Raw genomic sequence first — 18,230 nt, forward strand, 5'->3', positions numbered from 1 at the left:
ACTTGACTGTCGCACCGTGGCACCGCACCCAGGCAGTCGCTTTAGCTTCTGCGTCTTCCACTGCGCGGTAACCACGTGGACACAGCAAGAGAAATTACGAGCGCCAAGCAGTTTCTTTTTCTTGTATATGCAGTGCTGTTTCCCGGCGCATCGTGAAGCACGGACTCCGTGTTTTGCGTCGACAGCCCACTCCTCATCGATTCTCTGACTCTCCCTCCGCTGCTTCTTCAGATCTTGCTGTTGAGTTGAAACGTGAGGCACCTCTTCACATCTAAAGAGGGAAGAAGAAAAACTTGCCGCCTGCACGGTGGTGTGACTGCTTGACGTGTCCATTGTTACTACAACTATTATTGCACAGTCTCTTTCTTCTTCGCTTTCATCATGGGGAGCAGCAGCAACCATGTAAAGCGGCTCCTCGCCACCGCGCGCATGCACCACCGACCGGAGCTGCTGCAGGATGTCATGGAGGAGCTACTGGCGACCGAAAGCAATACGGGAACGACGTCGACGGAGCTGCGTGTCCTCTGCTCCGAAGTCGCGGTGGAGCTGCAGCAGTGGCAAATCGCATCCCAGCTGCTGCGAGGCGTGGGGACATCGCATGAGTCACGCCTGCTGCGTATGCGCAAGGTGTTCTGCGACGTGCTCGTCTCCCTGCACGAGGTGGAAACGCAGCCGACGCTGTCAGAGGACGAAAAAGTGCAACAGAAACTGTTAGGCACTGCCACGGCACTGCGAGCCTTGGCGGACAGTGTGGAGATGTGGCCGGACAGCCTCGACGCCGTGCTGATTGGTATTCGCACGTTGTGGACCATCATTCGCCCCCTCCTCGATGCCGGTCGTCAGGCGGAGGTCTGTGACGCCGTGGCCTTTCTCGCCTCCCTCCATCAGCAACTGCACATCGGCGGTGGCTACACGCTGGTGCAGTGGATGGCGCGCAGTGCCCTCTGCCTCTACGCGGCCGACCGCTATGCAGAGGCGTTTGCGCACTTCACCACGGCGATGGAGGCGGCCGCTTTCTTGTCCAATCAACGGCTCTATGTGCAGCTGCTGCGCATGGCCGCCGGTGTCATCAGCGCCAGGGAAAAGGCCGCGGCACCGGTAAAGGGCCGGACCGAGTTTCTCGGAACGTATCGCTCCCGCCCGGTAATCTACGCCGTGCTGCTCACTCAGCTCGTCCTTACAGGGCACGTCGAGGTGGACACCTGCCGGGAGGAGCTCCACAGCACCTACGAAACGGTTCACAACGGCTCCGCTGAGGTGGTACTGCCTGCGGAAGCCGCCGGTGCGACGACAGGGAAAGGCAGAAAGAAGATACCCGCCGCCAAGCAGCAGGCCGCGACGACTCGTGTGACGGAGGCCTTTACCATCACCGATCCCGACGTCATCGAGGAGGTGAAGAGCGATCTGCTGCTCTGCATCGCGCTGCACGACACCCTCACAATGGCGCAGCAGGAGGAGCTTGAGCGACGGCGCAACAGCCCCAACCGGCGCGTGCGCAGCTTCACCGCGTTCGCCCTCATCGTGCAAGACGCGCGCCTCCGCGGACTAGCGCAGCTGAACACGTGCGCGGATGCCTCCGTGCTGGTGGCGGCCCACCGCTGCGATGTCAACGCGATCATACAGAAGCTCCTCTCTGTGCTGAAAGCCACGAACGCGATCCACGACGAGAGTGAGCGCCAGTACACGCTGCACATGGGTGTGTCCCTCTTGTGGAACTACATTCTCCCCTTCTTGCAGCCGACGTTCACTGGCGACGTGCAGGCATCGCTGGAGGTCATTTTGGAAGTGAGCCAGGGCGCCGCCCCGCCTCTCCGGCAGCTGTTTCTGCAGGCGGGGTTGCAGCAGTGTCACATCGCGTATAACGAGGACCACCGCCCTACCCTGCATCACCTTCTGCCTCTGCTGAAGCAGGAGTGCGCCCGCAGCGGGGCTCGCAAGGACAACCCGCATCTTGAGTTTCCCCTTCAGTGGATGCAGTACCAGCTCAGCGTCCTCGAGGAGCCGGAGAGCAGTCTCACCAACGAGCAGGACCGATGCCTGTTTGCGATTGAGCAGGCCCGCACCGTGTCCAACCCGTGCAAGCGCATTCCACTGCTGAAGGCGGCCTTTCAACACCTGCCACCTCTCCTGCGTGCGGAGCCGCGGCCCGACCCCGCAGCGCCGGACGTCTCACCCAAGCGTCAGGGACAGGCGCAACCGCAGCGACAGCAAAATTCAACAGCACTCCTCGCGAGTGCGTCAATGCCCGTGCAGCGCCGGTCCACCGTGCAGCTCTACAAGGAACTGTTGGACCTCTGCATGGAGGAGGTGAGTCCATCGCTCTACACCGTGGCCAGCGTCATGGCAGACGCGCTGCGCACCCTGCCTCGTCCCCCTGCCGGACCGACAGTTGACGACTTGGAGGAGATCCAGGCAGTGGCCAGCCTGCATTGCGCTACGCTGCAGTGCAAACAGCTGGAGGACGAGGCGGCCACCGCAGCCGCCGACACGTCCACTGCTTTTCCTGAATGCAGCAGCGCCCAAAGGCTACTTGCCGGGCTGCTGAAAGAGGCAGCGCAGCGCGGAGCTTCTCTTGAGGCGCGGAGCACAGGCAGCGGTGGCTGGATCGTGGCGAACGCGTGCATCACCTTTCTCAACATGAAGCAACGTGCGTACAATGCTGGCGACTACAGCACCAACATGGCTGAGTTGCTCGAGCTACACAGCACGTACACAGCTCTCTTTGCGAAGGGTCGCGTGCAAGACGTCTCTCTTCTGTCCGACCTCACCGTTGCAGCCGTGGTCGGCCTTCTTGCGGGGTTTGTGGCGGCGAAAGCTGCGGCGGCCAATCCCGCAAGTCCTACCCACGCTGCGCCCAGCAACACCGTGCCCGATGCCACCTACACGGGGCTCATACGACGCATTCAATGCTGCACGTCGGTGGAATCCTCCAACTCGCAGCTTCGCAAGGCGGAGGCGCTCTGTCGAGAGGCCCAGCAGCTCATACAAAACCCGAAGCACAAGTGGTTCATCGCGATGCTCTACCCGAACGTGTTGCGCCTCTTCAACGAGAAACCGGTGGTGTTCCTCCACCCTCAGGAGCAGCTTCTCATCTATCTTGGCATGCTTTCAGGTCCATCGCTGACGTTGCCAGAGCGGCAGTCGCTGCTAGAGCAGGAGATGCGGCCGCTTCTGCGCAGAGACCCCAGCGTGCGGTTGTGTGCGTGGGTGGCCGCCGTTGCCGCCGAGATGCATGTGGAAGACGCCGTGATGGAGTGCTACCAACTCGCGGATGCCCTCTACGCCAGTGGCCGGCTTGGCTGGGACTCGTCGTGCGATGTGCAGCGGTCAAACACGTCGACGGCGGCGGGTGGCGGTGTTGGTGGGGGTGGTGGGAAACCGTTAGAGAGCAGCATTATCAGCAATGGCGGTGGTGGGGGTGGTGTTGCCCTTGGTGGCATCCTGAACGGCGCCAGCACCGGGAACAGGAAAGGGTCGCTGAGCCTTGTGCTGGTGCAGCAAGAGCCTTCAAATCCAGTCAAGCCAGACGCCGATGATTGGGGCGCGTATGCGCAGCTGCTCGCCATGAAAACACAGGTGTGTGCGAGCCACCTCCAGGGCCTCAGTGGCAACGTACGCCGTGTTGCCTTGCAGCAACTCCTGACAAACTGCGTGAACTCCGTCATCGCGACGATTCACGGGCCGGCGTCATCGAAGAGGACTCAATTCACGCGCGCCTTCACCTCTTACTACACCATTTTGCGTGACAACAACGGCATGTTCCCGCTGGCGGGCGCAGCGTTCATTCTGCCCAGCCTGCGCATGCTACTCTCGAAGGCGATACTGATGCAGTTCCCCAAGCGTGAATGGAACACCACCTTTACCGAGTTGGTGTACCAGCTCGGCGCCATCCTTGTGTACGTCTCCTACAGCAGTGGATGCGACGATAACGTCCTGCAGCTCAGTAATCATCTGCGCCTCCTACGAGAACTGCTTCCCCCGCGGTACCAGAAGTCCCTGAAGGTGCGCGAGACCACGGAAGTGTGCTACAAGGACCCGAGCGTAAACGGCTTCCTGCACGTGAGCCGCAACATGGAAGTGGAGCTGCAAACACACGGCTGGCTCATTGTCGCCCAGCGGGCTGAGGAGGAGGGCAGCGCGATGGAGGCGTTTGCGCTAGCGCTGTCCGGCACGCAAGCAAACCCGTTCGCCCGCGCGCAATGCACGTTTGAGTTCGCCTTCAACTCCCTTGAGCAGGGCAAGGCGCCGCTCTCACGCGCGACGGACCAATTGCGCGAAGCACTGCGCATCCTGGAAGGCCTGCCAGACAGCATACCCCTCCTGCACGATGGCACGGCGGGTCAGGTGAGCCTAGAGGCCACGCTGATCGATAAGTCCCTCACCGCGTCCTTCTTGAAGACGTCTCGGAGGCGATCGCAGGAAGAGGTCAGCAAGGCGGCGACTCTCAGCGGGAAAGCAAAGCCGGCGGCGACGCGGGCGTCAACGAGGAAGTCCGCCAACGCGGTCAACGCACCGACTGTGAACTTCCAGCACGTGTTTTTGGGGCTGCGCATCGTGTCTCTTCTCTTCCGCGTCGCCTCCCCCATCGCCCCTTTCGCCACCGGAGCAGGCGCCGCCGCGGTGAGGGCCAACAAGAGCGCGTCGATGGCGTCACGCCGTGACTGCGCAAACGTCATGCTCGACTACATTTCGTGCTTGTGGGAACTGTGCGGGAAGGTGCTGCGGGAGGAGAAGGAGGCGGTCGCGGCGGCTGCCACGCCGTCCAGCGAAAACGACGGCGGCGACGGCAGCGACTTTTGTCTGCCCGACAGTGCCGCGGAGTATTACGGTTTTGTCGTGGCCGCCGGCGTAGCGCAGCAAGTGCGTCGGTTAGTGCCGGGGGAAGAGGTACAGCTCAACACCGAGGGGATGTGGCAGCCTCTGCTGGAGCTTGGCGACTACCTCATCAGCGCTGGCGACGAGGCGCACGCCTTCCTTGTGTACTCGTGGTTGCGTTTTGCCGCCGCGATGGCGCTCGGCGAGCCGGAGGGCAACGCGCAGTGCGCACTCGTGCATCGGGTGTGCAACCTGAAGATGTGCCTTGCAGCCACCGCGAGCGGACTCAGCGACGAGCCCTACGTGGCAGCGCTGCGGCACCTCGACGAGGCGCACCTGCCGTTGGACGAGTATGCACTGGTGTCGTCGCCACAACCGAATGCGACGTCGTCGCTTTCTGTGCAGCCGTGGCTTGCGATGTTTGTTTTGGCCGAGTGCGAGATGCGCATGGTGTTTGGGCAGACGGACGAAGCGGCCGCGATGGCGTCTAAGTTTCTCGTTGCGGCCCGCAAGAGCGCGGGCAAGTCGTTCACCGACGTGGAGCTCAACGGTCTGCGCATCCTCGCTCTGTATGATGTGGTGCGCGCCCGCCACGATGAGGCGCTGCGCGTGACAAACGAATGCTTGCAGAGCATGCGCAGTCACCGCGACGCCTTCGCGCCGTCTAGCAGCTTCTCTGTGGGCACGTGGATACGTCTGTGCGGTGTGAAGCTGCGTGCGCTTCTCTCGATGAAGGCCGTCGACCAGGCATTCCAGTGGATGGTCGCGATTCGCGAGCAGCTGCTAGAGTGGCGCGCTGCGGCGACGGCAGCGGCTGAGTCGTCGGCAACGCTGCGTGCGCTCAGCCTACGTGTTGAACTGTGCGATGCGATCCAATACTGGGGAAAGGAGCTGCTGTGGACTGCTGAGAGTACGGTTCCTTCCTCCACCGCGCTGCCACTCTTTACCACCTTTGAGGGTCCACTTCACGACGCCGCGGTGAGGATGTTCGGAGAGGTGGAGTTGTTGATGGAGCACGGGGAGACGGTCTTCTGCCAGCTGTACAGCGCAGCGGCACGATGGCGGCTGCGCGACCGCGTTACCCCAAGTTGGGTGGCGCAACACGCGAGCTCCGCAGAGGAGCACCTCTGTCCTCGCTTGACGACTCTGTTAGCAGAAATGAAGGCGCTTCGGCAGCTCTCTGAAAGTCTGCGTGGTGTGGGCGATTCAGCTGCCGACCAACGGACAACCGACGACGACGACAACGGCACGAGAGCCGCTACAGCAGCAACAGCAGCCACGGACATCAAATCAGCCACCAGCCTTTCATTGTGGAAAGCGTTCCTGCTGTACTGGAGCGCGGTAGATCGCCTCGAAGCCAACCGCATCGTGGAGTGTCTGCTCGGCAACTTCCGACGTCTCTCGATGACCGACTTGCAGCTGCCCACCTCCGACGCACCGCCCCACCTCGAAAAGGAGGTGCTGAAGTTTATGCGCGGCGTGGCGGACGACGCTGCGGCGACGACGTCGCGCCTTGTCTCCGGCAATGTCGGCGCACGCTGGCAGCAGACGCCGACATCAGCCATGACGGAGGTGGAACAGGCGCTGCAGCACTACGGGCTCGCGGTGCAGGAAGGGAAGGACATCATGGACCTCTCCTCCGTGCAGCCTTCCTTGCAGACGTCGCTGGTGCTGGCACGCGCCTGGTCCGCCTCACGTCTTGCCAAAGTAATTCTGATTACCTTTGCAGAGATCGAGGTGCAGCGGCTGACGGAGAACCAAATCGCGGCAGCGGACGACATGCTGGGCGAGAAGCTCGTCCTGCAGAGGGAGGCGGTGCTGACAGCGGCGTGGAACCGCGCCCCTTTAGTTCCACCCAAGACAGACAAGGCAGGCGGTCGTGCCCGGAAGAGCGTGTCAGCCGGGAAGCCGCGAATCTCAAATGAGGCGTCGTTGATGTTTGTCGCACCGATCCTCTCGGCGGAGGAGATGGAGTTGCTGCAGCGTGTGAAGGAAGGCGCCGAGGAAGCAGTACAGTACATGCATCTGGACATCGCCGAGCAGCTCTACGATCATCTGAGCAACTTGGCGGCGCTGCTAGGCCGTCCGCGTCTTGCCGCTGCGGCGGCGGAGCAGTTACAGACCTGTCAACTCATTGGCTTCCTGTGTGCGAAGAGCACGCAGGAGATGACGGACTCAGTGGAAGGCCGACTCTGGCGGCAGCTCCACACCGTGCACCCTTTGCTGTGTCACGCCACTTTGTGTAAAGCGCTGTTGGACGAGGTGCTCGCCGTGTCACCGATGAGCAAGTACATTCGCAACTGCGCGTTGTTGTGTGTGGAAGAGACAAAGGAGGAGGAAGTCGTGCCAACGAACTCGCACGCGCGTGATGCAGCGGCGCTGACGGTCTCGCCGTTTGCCATCGACGCGCCAGTGCTGACCATCACGTACAGCAGCGGTCACAGCGACTTCTGCCTCGTCCTGCTGCGCCACCCCGACGGCGGCGTCGAAGGCCGTCGCAAGAGCGTCGCGGCGGAGGAGTGGCACCCGCTCGTGCAGCAGTTCGAGCGCATGCAAAGCGAAACACCAGACCTCTCGGATGAGCCCAGGAGTGGCAAACCTGGCAAGGCGGCGCAGCGCGTCATCTCCGAGGACGTGGTCGACTTGACGGACCACCTTGCTCCGGTCACGATGAAGCTGCTGATGGAGTTCCAACCTTCGCTCCAATCCTTCGGTGCGAAGTCTCCTCTGTACCTTTGCGTCGCTCCAGGCATGCAGCCAATCGCGTGGGAGCAGACGAGCCTGCTGTCCACCTGCGCCCTCGTGGTGCGCGAACTCGGCGCGGCGGTGGTGGTGAGCAAGTACAACGAACCAACACACAACACACGGCAGCCCCCCGCGCACGGCTCGAAGACTAACGGGTCGGGCCCATCCAAAGGAGCGTCAACCAGCGTGTCCGTCTGCATCGCCGACGTCTTTGGCGACCACATTGAGTCTACCGAAAACGTGCTGAGCGCGGAGTCTCTCAAATCGAAGAACACGCAGCACACCCTGATCACCTGCAGTGCGCCTGGCTCGCCTCCCGATCCCGCCTACATAACGTGGGTGTTAAACGCCTCTGCGCCGAGTTCCGTCGTTGTGGATATGTGTGGAAGCTTCACAGATGCGCTGCCGCTACCCTACCTCGCGGTGCTGCGGCTGTCGCAGGTGAACGTCGCCGTGTTGGCCGATGGCGCCGTCAACGCCAAGTCCCGGCAGCGTGAGGAGCGGCAGCAGCTGGACTGCTGTGGCGTCGGTTTCGTTCCACCCAGGTGGGTGGTGCAGCTGCTCTTGTTGTTGCGCGGTGCACGGCTGGTGGTGGCGAACGCGTTCCCGTGCAGTCCCGAGTCCGCTGACGGACTCACCCGTCGGTTTCTCTCTTCCCTGTCCTCCATCAAGACTCTGGTGGAGCAGCTGAGGGGTAAGGGCAGAGACGCGAAGACGCCCCCTGTCACGCTCTACGGTGCATTTGGAAGCAGCAGCATTAGCAGCAAGCAGAAGTCGTAGCCATCGGACAAGCAGTAGGTGGATGCGTTAACGAAGGCAGGTTCCTCCGTCATGCAGCCAGCAGTTCAGCGTTGCGGCTCTTTTATCTTCTGATTGTGGTTGGATGTAAATAGTACGATGTTCTACCCTTCCTTTTGTAATGTACACGCAGTCCCAAAGTTACGCCACGCAAAGCGGAAAAATGCGTCTATTGCAGCATAAGTAGGATATTCTACGCGAAGCCGAACAGCACGCTGTCTTGCGTTGTTCTCTGTCGTCTCTTCTTCTTTTTTTCTTCAGCCGCGCAGAGAGAACGTCGAGCGTAGACGCTGGCTGGAGAGGTTGGTTTCCCAGCAAATCTCCCGTCGACTCAGCGCTCCGTTTTCGTCGTCGTGGTTTGCCCCCTCTGCACTGTTGCCGCCCTCTTCTCTTCCTCTTCCTTCTTCTCTCCCCTCCCCGTTGAGTTTGATGCGTTCAGCCTGTGTTTCTTTTTAAGGATTTCCTGCCCCCTTTTTACGAGTCAGATCTTTCGACCAGAGAGTGCGCACCTGCGTAGGTGAAAGGAACCATGAGTGGATTTTTGAAGACCGTCTTCAAGAGTGCAGCTGCTGCTCCGGGTCCGCTGAAGATCGCGGAAGCGCCGACGGCCATCTCCTACACCCTCGCCTCCTTCCGCTGGCACATGGACACACGCACTCCGGTGAAGGCAATCGCGATCCACGATTTCCTCGGCAGCTGTGCGTCGTGGCAGCAGCTGCTGCATGAGCCGTTGGCAGACTTCCCGCTGCTCCGTCACACCCCGTCTGACCCGCTGGAGGTCTTCTGCGCTGACTTGCGAGGGCACAACTTCTCCGAGAACGCACCCATGACGTCGGCCAATGCCTTCCCTCTGGCGTGTGCGGCGGACGTGGTGAAGATGCAGGCAGATATTCTTCGGTGTGAAGCACCACTTTTCGGCATTGGCCTCGGCGCCCTCGTTGCCTCCTGTGCCGCCCTGCACGCGCCGGAGGCCTTCTCGTCGCTAACACTCTTCGTGAAGGACCTGGCGGAGCTTCACGAGTGCAAGCCAGCCTCGTACGCCTTGGCGGATGTCGTTCGGCACGCACCGCGCGAGGCGAAGAGCCTGGCCGACCTAAACGCGTACTTGCAAGAGAAGATTCCCAGTGCCACGGAGCGCGCCACCTTGCTCTCTACTGTCGAAGTCCGCAACGGCTCGTGCCGCTTCCGATTTAATAAGGAGCTGCTAGAGCAAAAAGAAACGTTTGTTCTTCAGGCACCTGCAGAGCGCAACTTCACAAAGCCCACGACAATCTGCTTGTACGGGGAAGGTGGGAGCAGCGCACGGGCGGCGGAGGCGGCGGTGCGGGCTCGCTTCCCGGCAGCCAATATTCTGCAGCTGGACACAAAGGGCAAAGTGGCTCCGCTGGATGCCGTTCCGGTCGTGCCGCTTCTGCTTCAGTCGTGCAACCTGCTCGGCCAAATTAACGAAGGTGCCGCGGAGTGATGTGAAGCGGAGAACACGCAGAGGCCTCCCCACACGCGTTCGTGTCCCCAGAAGGATGCTCATGCATCGCCCCCTAAATTCCAATGGGCGGCAAGAGCTAAGCCCTATTTGATTGACCTCCTTGCTTTAATTTGTGACAGGCGCGACAGGCACCCCCTCTTTTCTTTTGGCAGTTGCTGAAGTATATTGCTGTGTTTTTGTGGTTGCTCTTATTGACTATTGCGGCGTTGTTATTATTCACAAAATTCCGATGATGTCCCACAAAAAAGTGCCGCACTGCGCCTTGCCTTTGTACGTAACTGCATTGCGTCTTCCTTCATTTTCCCCTGGGAGGACTTTCCGCTTCTTTTCCCTCCCCTTGCGCAGGTCTTTGAGTCGGGAAAAGCGCTCTTGTAGCTGCATCAGGGCTCGGTGTAACCGCATTCCTCGCTGGCTTTTCAAAATGTGCTGCGGCCCTTATGATCGTGACGCCCATGCGGTGAAACGGCAGTCCGTTTTCTTCTTCCACTCACGTTCGGCTTCGCTCCTTTGACTTCTCGCTTTCTGTTGTGGCAGCTTGTTTATTTCTTTTCAGTAGAAGAAAACACGTATTTCGAGGACTCCGACCGCCCTCACTGTGCGCGTTTTACACATCTGATTGCTCTTCTCCACCCTCCCCAGGCACCTTGTCTGAACATACTGTTTTATAAATAAAAGAGGAATCTACCACCCTCTACGACCCGCTCGTGTTCTCTCCTTGTCACGGTCTCATCCACAACGGCGAAAAGCACGACGACTGTTTCTGGCGCTTCTTCCCCGATTGTTGTTGTTCTTCTTCTCTCCATGACCAAGTTTAGCGGCACCGCGCGTCGCTTCGTCGCCCTCTTCCTCGTGGGTGCGTTGTTGCTGGGGTCGATCACGACGTTGGCCATCCACGAAGATGAGCAAGGCACGCGGGATTGGGTCATGCACCTGGTAGGAAACGTGCAGGATGCCGCCGTGCAGGTCGCCGTCAATCCGCAGCTGATCTACGTCGCGTCCGAGGACGGTGCGGTGGCGGCCATTGACGTGGGTGCAGCCGGCGCGCTGAATCTGACGTGGCGCCTCACCTCCACATCCAAGCCACTCTGCGTAGCGGCGGCCTACCAAGCCGTCCTCACAGTGAACGACGCCGGTGTGGTCGCGGTGCTGGACCCCGCCACTGGCAGTATCGAAGTCACCTACGCGCTGCAGACGGTGGAGGCCCCTCTGCGCGCGGCCGCCTGCGCCATCGAGGGCAGCAACGCGGTGGTGGTGGCCCACGACGGTGAGATGCTTAAGCGCTTTGACTTCTCCCTCGCCTCTGAGGAGGAGACGATTCACGTTGCGGCCTCCACCGCGCTCGCCGGCGACGTCTCAAAGATGTACATCGCGGGCACCACGCTGGTGCTGAACAGCGCGGCGAACTCGGCAGAGGTGCGCAGCGCCGAGACGCTGCAGTCGGTGCGCACCGTCGCCGGCATTGCAACGAGCATCGCGTCGGACGGCCACTTCACCACGCGCGACGCGGCTGCCCTCCGCTCCTTCCCGCCTGCTGGCGACGCCGCGGAGTTCCCCTGCGCGGACTGCGGCATTGCCGTGGTCACGAACACCGAGTCTGGCACCTCGCGTGGTGTGGTACGCGTGGAGACGGGCAAGGACACGATGCGCATCGCCTACCCGAGCTCGGAGCTGTTGATTCCGAACATTGGCAGCAGCAGCACCGCCTACCCCATCGCCGCCTTTGAGACAGAGGACGGCGACGTCGTCGTCCTCATCAAGACTGGTGCCCACAACCTGCTGCTGGTCAGCGCGAGGAAGGGGCTCGTCTGGCGCCGCTTTGAGGGACTGGCCAACGTGGCCGCGACCGCCATCGTGGAGCCAATGGAGGAGCTTGATCACTTCCACTTCAACAAGGACGTGCTGCTCGCCTCCCGCTTCGGCACGCTCTACTCCGTCCCGCTCCTGTCGATGGGCTCGGAGGTGCGCCTCATAACGGACTTCTCCAAGGAGCTGGTGGAGGCGCTGAAGGCGCCATCGATCGCGCAGGTGCAGGTACGCGGACTGAAGGTGCGTGACAATGGCCACACCGCAGTTGTCTTTGCGGTGTACGGCACCACGAACGCCGACGTCGTTGTGGACCTGGTGTCGAGGCAAATAAAGGAGGTCTCCACCACGGAGAACAGCATCCTCTCGACCCCGCTTCTGGAGGTCGGCGCCGACCTCTCGGTGAAGGGCTCGCTGCCCCGTTCGACCATCTACACCTACGTTAGCCACAGTGCGACCGGTGTAATAGAGGGATACAGCGTGGACAAGACGGCGGGGGCGCGTGCGACGTGGGTCGTGCAGATGCCGTCTAGCATTGTGGCACACGCCTCCGGCAGTGAGCCGCCGCGCCGCACCGACATTGTGAACAACATGCGCGTCTTCCCGAACATCTCTGGCAAGGAGCCGGTAGAGGAGGTCCGCCACACCTATCCCATGCGCAACGTCATCGCCGTCGCACACTACGAACCGGTCGAGGACGAGCTGCCGACGCTGGTGATCACCGCGATCGACGTGGTGACAGGCGGCGTGCTGGCCACCACCCGCCACGCCAACGTCGAGGGTGACGTGAAGATGGTCATTGTCGAGCACTCCATCATCTACTACTTCTTGGACGCGAAGAAGATGCGGTACTGCTTCGGCGTGTGGGAGCTCTTTGAGGACGAGAACTCGCCGGTGGTGACCAAGTCCGCCGTTGCCACCCTTCCGCAAATCATTGCCTCCTTCTTCGTCAACACAAAGCGCGAGTTCAGCTCCCGCGCCACCCGGCCACCCGTCGTGACGGTTTCGACGCTCGGCGTCTTTGGCGGCCCGCTCGCCGACATGGGCGTCACCACGTCGTACAACGCCATCGCCCGCAAGAGCCTTGTGCTGGCCTTCAAGACGGGCCGTGTAGTGGTGGTCGAAGTGCTGCGGCTGCTGGCGGGCGGCCAGATGCCGATGCCGGACGTGAAAGACCGTCAAATCTCTCACGTCATTCTGCCCAGCCTTCTCTTTGCCTCGCACAAGCACCGCCTCGCCCTCCCGCAGAAAATCACGACGGAGCCGACGGGGCTGGAGAGCTCGTGCCACGTGGTGGTGTCGGGTCTCGACCTCTTCTACGTGCGCTCTTCCTCTGGTAAGCCGTTTGACCTCCTCAACAGCGACTTTAACAAACCGCTGCTTGTCACGCTGGTGTGCGGCTTCGCGGCGCTGTCTTTTGTGGTGCGCTACTTTGTGAACCGCAAGGCCATCAACTCATCGTGGCAGTAAGGGTGAAGGGTAGCGTCTCTTTTAAAATTGTTTTTGCTTTTTGAGTTGGCGTCGGATGAGAAGAGGAGACGCGATCTTCGTGCCTTTTCCCGTGGCACGGCTCGGATTATTTTGTGGGCTTGCGTTGCTTTCGCCGTTGTTGTTTTGTTTTCTCCTGCCATTTATTTTATTATTATTGTTTCGTTTTCGTCGCGCTTCTGAACGCTGTTTGTTGTTGTTGATGTTGATGTTGTGCGAAACTCGTGTGTCTGTCTGTCTGTCTGTGTGTGTGGGTGGGGGGGGGGTGGGGGAGGTGTTGTAGTTCTGAAGAATGTTTAGTTCTTGTTGCCTCTCCGGCTGTTGTTGTGCCGTGGAGGAGAGGAGGAGCGATAAAGTTTCTTTGTAAAAGGTTGCGTAAGGATTCTGTTAAGCATTTTTACGGCGTAATTCAATAAAACACTCAAGAGCAGCAAGAACAAGATGAAGTGAGTTGCAGCACGAGAGTTGTAGCGCTGGCGATGTCGTGGAGATCTTTCCTCGACTAGAACCGGAGGTGGAAGGCTCGTGCACCAACAAACGCCGAGGCACGAAGCGAGGTGCGCAAAGAGCAACTGCTGTTAGGCGCTGCGGAACGCGAGATCTACAAAAAAAACAAAACCACGTGAGCTTTATCGTCATCGTCTTCATCACAGTTTAATAGTAGTCAGTGGTAGGCGAGATGACAGCGTTAAGTAGTTTCGCGTGAAATCAGAACGCTACTGTGATGACGCCGACCCCATCAGCAACGGGTGCGATCGATGGCTCACAATTCCCTCAACATACCGTGCTGTCCGTTCTTGGACCTTCTCACTCCGCTCCTCTCGCACACGCACACCCGCATACGAGTGTATCACCTCATTGCTTCCACCGTAGGACCGCCATCACCTACCTCTGTTTAGAAGATACCGAATCACGCAAGTAGCAACGAGCACAAACAGAACCCAAGTCACAAGTCACAAGTAAACGGGCCAATTGAACATGACGCTTCGTGTTTCTGCCTCGCGACCGTACGCCGCCGAGGTGCAGCGCGTCACCTCCGAAAGCGTCGCCCTGCGGGATGAGGCACAAAGTGTGCGAGAGCGCCGGATAGCGCTGGAGGCGGCAATGCGGCAGGAGCGCAATCGACGACTGCAGCATGCTGCGCAAAGGAAATCAACATTACCTCGCAAAGAGGCCAATGGTGCACCGCAGGAACAACCCCAAGCTGCGAGTTTGTCTCCTACTCCGACGGCGGAGGCAAAGCACTCCTCTCGCAGCCCTTCGAACGGCAATGAGCTTCCGCGAGACCTGAACGAGTACCGCCGTGAATTGGACAGCGCCAACGGAAACAAGCACACCCACCATCCCCACTGCTACACCAGCAGTCACCTCAATCCTGCTGACGTCCACTTTTACAAGGCGGAGGGGCGGGTGCGGGAGTACCAGCGGCACGCGCCGAGCCCACCGCAGCCGCAAACGTCGTCGCGCCATCCGTCAGGACGCGACGAAAACCCGACCGAACTGCTCGACGTCACGCCGTCGCCCGCGGACGGCACGTCAGAGCAGTGGACGAAGTCTGCCCTGCTCCGCATGGAGGCGAACCAGCGCATTCTGAGGAGTATTAAGGCACGAGAGGAGCGAGAGGCCGCGTTGCGTGCTGCTCGTGGCGGGACGCGTGCTGCTTCTGCACCGCGGCGGTACGGCGAGTCAGCCGTAGTGCAACCTCGCGCCTTCACACCCGGTGGAGCTGCCCCCGTTGTTGAGCCCGCACCATCGGGTCGGACTCCTTCCCGACTTGCACACTCCTTCTCCTCCTCTCTTGTTCCACCCCCACCACACCACTATGAATGGAAGTTCAATCCGGCGCAGAGATCTACAGCTGGCGCCCTTGCAGCAGCGACAGTGCGGTCGAGTCCGCCGCGGGCACAACAGCGGCAAAGTCCGCCGCGGAAGTACTTCAGTGGGAGCCCCTTGCGCCGGTATAGCAGCGGGAGTTCACCACCGAACCATATCACACAAAACTCCCCGTTTAAACCGTCCCTGAAATACTCATCGGCCTCGTTGCACACCTCAAAGGTGGAACCCAACCCCATCACCTCCTCAGTGAGGAGGCCGGCGACGACAACGAGTTCGTGGACATCCTTGCGCGACAGCTGGACCTCTCCATCTCGCGGTCCGGTGCAGTCGACCTACCAGCCGATCGCACCGCAAGCAGCGGCCACTGCCCCCAGCACACCGTGGGAGAGCCGACGCTCGTGGGAAGGGCTAACCCGGCCCCGCTCGCCTTCTCGTTTTTACGAGGAGCGAAAACCCCTTCTCCTGTCGCGCTCCAGCGCACCGGCTGGGACCGCCGCGGCCAAAGGCAAGGCCGAAGTGGAGGTTTCGCCTCTTACACCGATTCCCGTTATGGGAACGGCCGCGAGGAGCGCGGGCAACAGCGCTGATCGTGTGGAGCAGCCAGCCGCGGCTACGAATAAGTCCTCTCTTCTGGAGGGGTTTCGAATGCCTGACACTATTTTGAAGCGCGACGACCTGTTCCAAGGCACTGCATGAATCTCTCTCTAGAAGGAAGAAACAGGCGCTTATTCTCTCCTACCTTGAAAGGGGTAGTATTTTGAGTGAAGAGAGAGAGAGAGCTGGCTCGTTTGTAAAGGAAAGGAGCGCCGTTCTTTGTCTCTGCACCACCTTCTCCGCATTTGTACTAGAACTCGCACACTGTATATGTAGTAGTGTTATTTTTGTTGCCTTCTTCCTCGTTGTGCTGCATTTGGCAGGGCTGCACCACTGCCGAACTCAACCCAGAACTCAAAAGCAGAAAAGAGGAGCCGTTTGAAATGTGCTTGTTTTTCTGCTGTTGTTTACGACGCATCTCAGGTACAGCGTTTTGCTTCACAGTTCTCGATTACACCTCTCTCTATCTCTCCTTCGTTTTCTTTACTTCGCTTCTTTGGCACTCAAAAGGCAGCGTGAAGGGCTTCTTACCGTTTATAGGGATAACAGGTCGCTTTCTGTGGCGGACAGTAAACAAGAAAAAAAGCCGCTCATTATCCTTCGCGCTCTCATCTCCGCAGACAGAAGTATTTGGTTATTTGTTGTGGAAAGAGACCTTCGTCCAACGCACCCACAGACGTACGCGTAGAGAATGGAAGCCCTCTCAACGGGCTTCTGTGGCGCTGCTCTCACGCAGTCTCTCGCGTTAGAAGAGATAGAGGAATGGCAGCGGCAGTGGCCTCAGCCAACTCTGCAGGTTGTGGATGTTCAACGTTACCCTCGCTGCCCCACCACGGAATTGGAGCCCTGCCGTTTCTACGTCGCCGCCTCGGACGGTCAGTCTCTTGTGTGGCTGGTAGTGCCGCCCCAAACACCTCTCGAAGAAGCCATTGCGGGCTTTGAGTTGGAAGTCGGCTGCTGCATGACGCTGCTGTCGCACACACTGGTGACGGCGGCGAACGGGTTGAATGTGGTCGTCCCACTGCAAGTAAAGTACTCGTCGAACACGCTGCGGCTGTTGGGACGGCCGACCTGCCCTGACCAACTTTTCCCTCTATCGGCCAATTCCCTCGTGCAGCGCGCGACGGAAGGCGAAGGGACAGGCGTCGTCGGCACGGGCGCCAGCACCGCAGCGGTCCGGCGCCCGTCGCATCGCATTGCCGTGCGTGACTTTGTCGACAACCCCGAGAGGGCACTGGGAAACTGGTTTATCGCTGTGCGGGTGGTCTGGCGAGGGCGGGAGTATCAGATGAACTCGCCGTCTCGCACCTTCGGTTCCCACTCTGTCCGAGCCGACACGCCGCGCTTTGTCTTTCGCTGCCTCCTCGTCGATGAACGCGGCGACGGCATCGTGGCGGCCTTTTTTGGTAGTGCCGCGCTGATGGATCGAGTCCAGCTACATGATTGTCTGATGCTGGCACAAGGCACCGTAAAGTGGGCTGTCAGCGAGGTCGCAGCGCCGGTTGAGTTGCAGTTTGGCGAGAAGTCCATCGAGACGTTGCTTGATGCAGAGAGTGTCCAGCACACGTTCCCTCTCTACGCCGCCGCCCTGGTCGGCGAAGTGGCGGAAGACCTACGCTCCGTTGCGGCGGTGCTGTCGGATGCGCAAGTTGGCGACTATACCTCCGTTGTCGGTCTTGTGGTGGCAGTGCAAGGCAGCACGCAGATTACCACCAAACGTGGGCGTGTGTGGCGGTCTGTGGTGACGCTCGCCGATGATACCGGTCCCGGCAACCACTGCTACATGGAAGTGACGCTCTGGGGCGACACTGCTGAGTTGACTGAGCCATCTGTAGGAGAGCACTGGGTGTTTCACTCCTGTGCGGTTCAGCTCTTTCAGCAACGCAAGACGCTGTCGAGCCGAGCATCTACTATGGCGGTGCAACTGCGTCCACTGCAACTCCCTCTCGACTCCTCTGCCGCTGCTCTTCCACGTGAATGTGTGTCTGTCACCGCCGCAGCAGCAGAGACGTCTCCGCCAGCGGTCACAGCCAACGAGTCCGGGGCAGCAAGCACAGACCCTTTTCCTGCGACACCAAAACCGAGGTCGTTGCAGTTTGTATTTAACTTTCACGAAGCCTCTCCAACGCTGCCGGTGCTGGCGCGCGTGCAGGAAGTTCTTTCGCCGCTGCTCACCTGGACGTGTGTTGCCTGTCACAGCATTGTGAACATTGGGTCGTGCGATGCGTACGCAGACGCTATTCCGGATCGTTGCGGCGTGTGTGGTGGAGAAGAGCTCTTCCCCTCCTGTCACCTGAACATACGGATGAGCGACTGCCTTTCCATCGCAGCCGTGACACTGCACGGCTCAACAGCGGAGACGCTGTTAGCGGCAACCGCGTTGGATCTGGCCCGCACGTTGCAGCGAAGGCCAGCAGCGGGCCGTGAGTTTCGCGCCGGCCTCGTTGGTGTGCCGGTGCTATTGTGGCTGCTTGTGGAAGCGACGGAGGAGGGCGACACAAATCACTACGTCGCTGCAGCATGCAAGCACATTCACTGCGTCTCTGGCTGCCACACGCTCCTGTCCGCGATTGACGCTTTCACCGGTGACTTGGCCAACGGGAACGACGAAGTGCCTTTGGAACGTTGACATACTTTCACTTAAACGTGAAGACCGCATCTAGGA

At 60.2% G+C, this 18,230-nt stretch overlaps 5 protein-coding genes across 6 annotated transcripts; all 5 read left to right on the forward strand.

The window, feature by feature from the left end:
• Window positions 1-229: 229 nt before the first annotated feature.
• Window positions 230-8,340, forward strand: ABB37_03583 (hypothetical protein; the record flags this gene model as incomplete). Its single annotated transcript, XM_015800977.1, has 1 exon — window positions 230-8,340. Exon 1 carries the CDS (start codon window positions 382-384, stop codon window positions 8,338-8,340), a length of 7,959 nt encoding a protein of 2,652 aa, XP_015660984.1. The 5' UTR covers window positions 230-381.
• Window positions 8,341-8,795: 455 nt separating this feature from the next.
• Window positions 8,796-9,823, forward strand: ABB37_03584 (putative mitochondrial hypothetical protein; the record flags this gene model as incomplete). Its single annotated transcript, XM_015800978.1, has 1 exon — window positions 8,796-9,823. The coding sequence occupies exon 1, from the start codon at window positions 8,888-8,890 to the stop codon at window positions 9,821-9,823; it is 936 nt and encodes a 311-aa protein (XP_015660985.1). The 5' UTR covers window positions 8,796-8,887.
• Window positions 9,824-10,376: 553 nt separating this feature from the next.
• Window positions 10,377-13,117, forward strand: ABB37_03585 (putative mitochondrial hypothetical protein; the record flags this gene model as incomplete). Of its 2 annotated transcripts, none has more annotated exons than XM_015800979.1 (1): window positions 10,377-13,117. In XM_015800979.1, exon 1 carries the CDS (start codon window positions 10,646-10,648, stop codon window positions 13,115-13,117), a length of 2,472 nt encoding a protein of 823 aa, XP_015660986.1. In that variant the 5' UTR covers window positions 10,377-10,645. The 2 variants fall into 2 exon arrangements, with proteins under 2 accessions (XP_015660986.1, XP_015660987.1); XM_015800980.1 differs by having other exon boundaries at window positions 10,396-13,117.
• Window positions 13,118-14,006: 889 nt separating this feature from the next.
• On the forward strand, window positions 14,007-15,667 carry ABB37_03586 (hypothetical protein; the record flags this gene model as incomplete). The annotated part of the gene is made up of 1 exon (XM_015800981.1): window positions 14,007-15,667. The coding sequence occupies exon 1, from the start codon at window positions 14,114-14,116 to the stop codon at window positions 15,665-15,667; it is 1,554 nt and encodes a 517-aa protein (XP_015660988.1). The 5' UTR covers window positions 14,007-14,113.
• A 406-nt stretch (window positions 15,668-16,073) lies between these two features.
• ABB37_03587 (putative mitochondrial ATP synthase, epsilon chain) lies at window positions 16,074-18,194 on the forward strand (the record flags this gene model as incomplete). The annotated part of the gene is made up of 1 exon (XM_015800982.1): window positions 16,074-18,194. The coding sequence occupies exon 1, from the start codon at window positions 16,257-16,259 to the stop codon at window positions 18,192-18,194; it is 1,938 nt and encodes a 645-aa protein (XP_015660989.1). The 5' UTR covers window positions 16,074-16,256.
• Window positions 18,195-18,230: the final 36 nt, after the last annotated feature.

This window comes from Leptomonas pyrrhocoris (genome assembly GCF_001293395.1).
Source record: "Leptomonas pyrrhocoris isolate H10 chromosome Unknown, whole genome shotgun sequence".
Lineage (NCBI taxonomy): Eukaryota > Euglenozoa > Kinetoplastea > Trypanosomatida > Trypanosomatidae > Leptomonas > Leptomonas pyrrhocoris.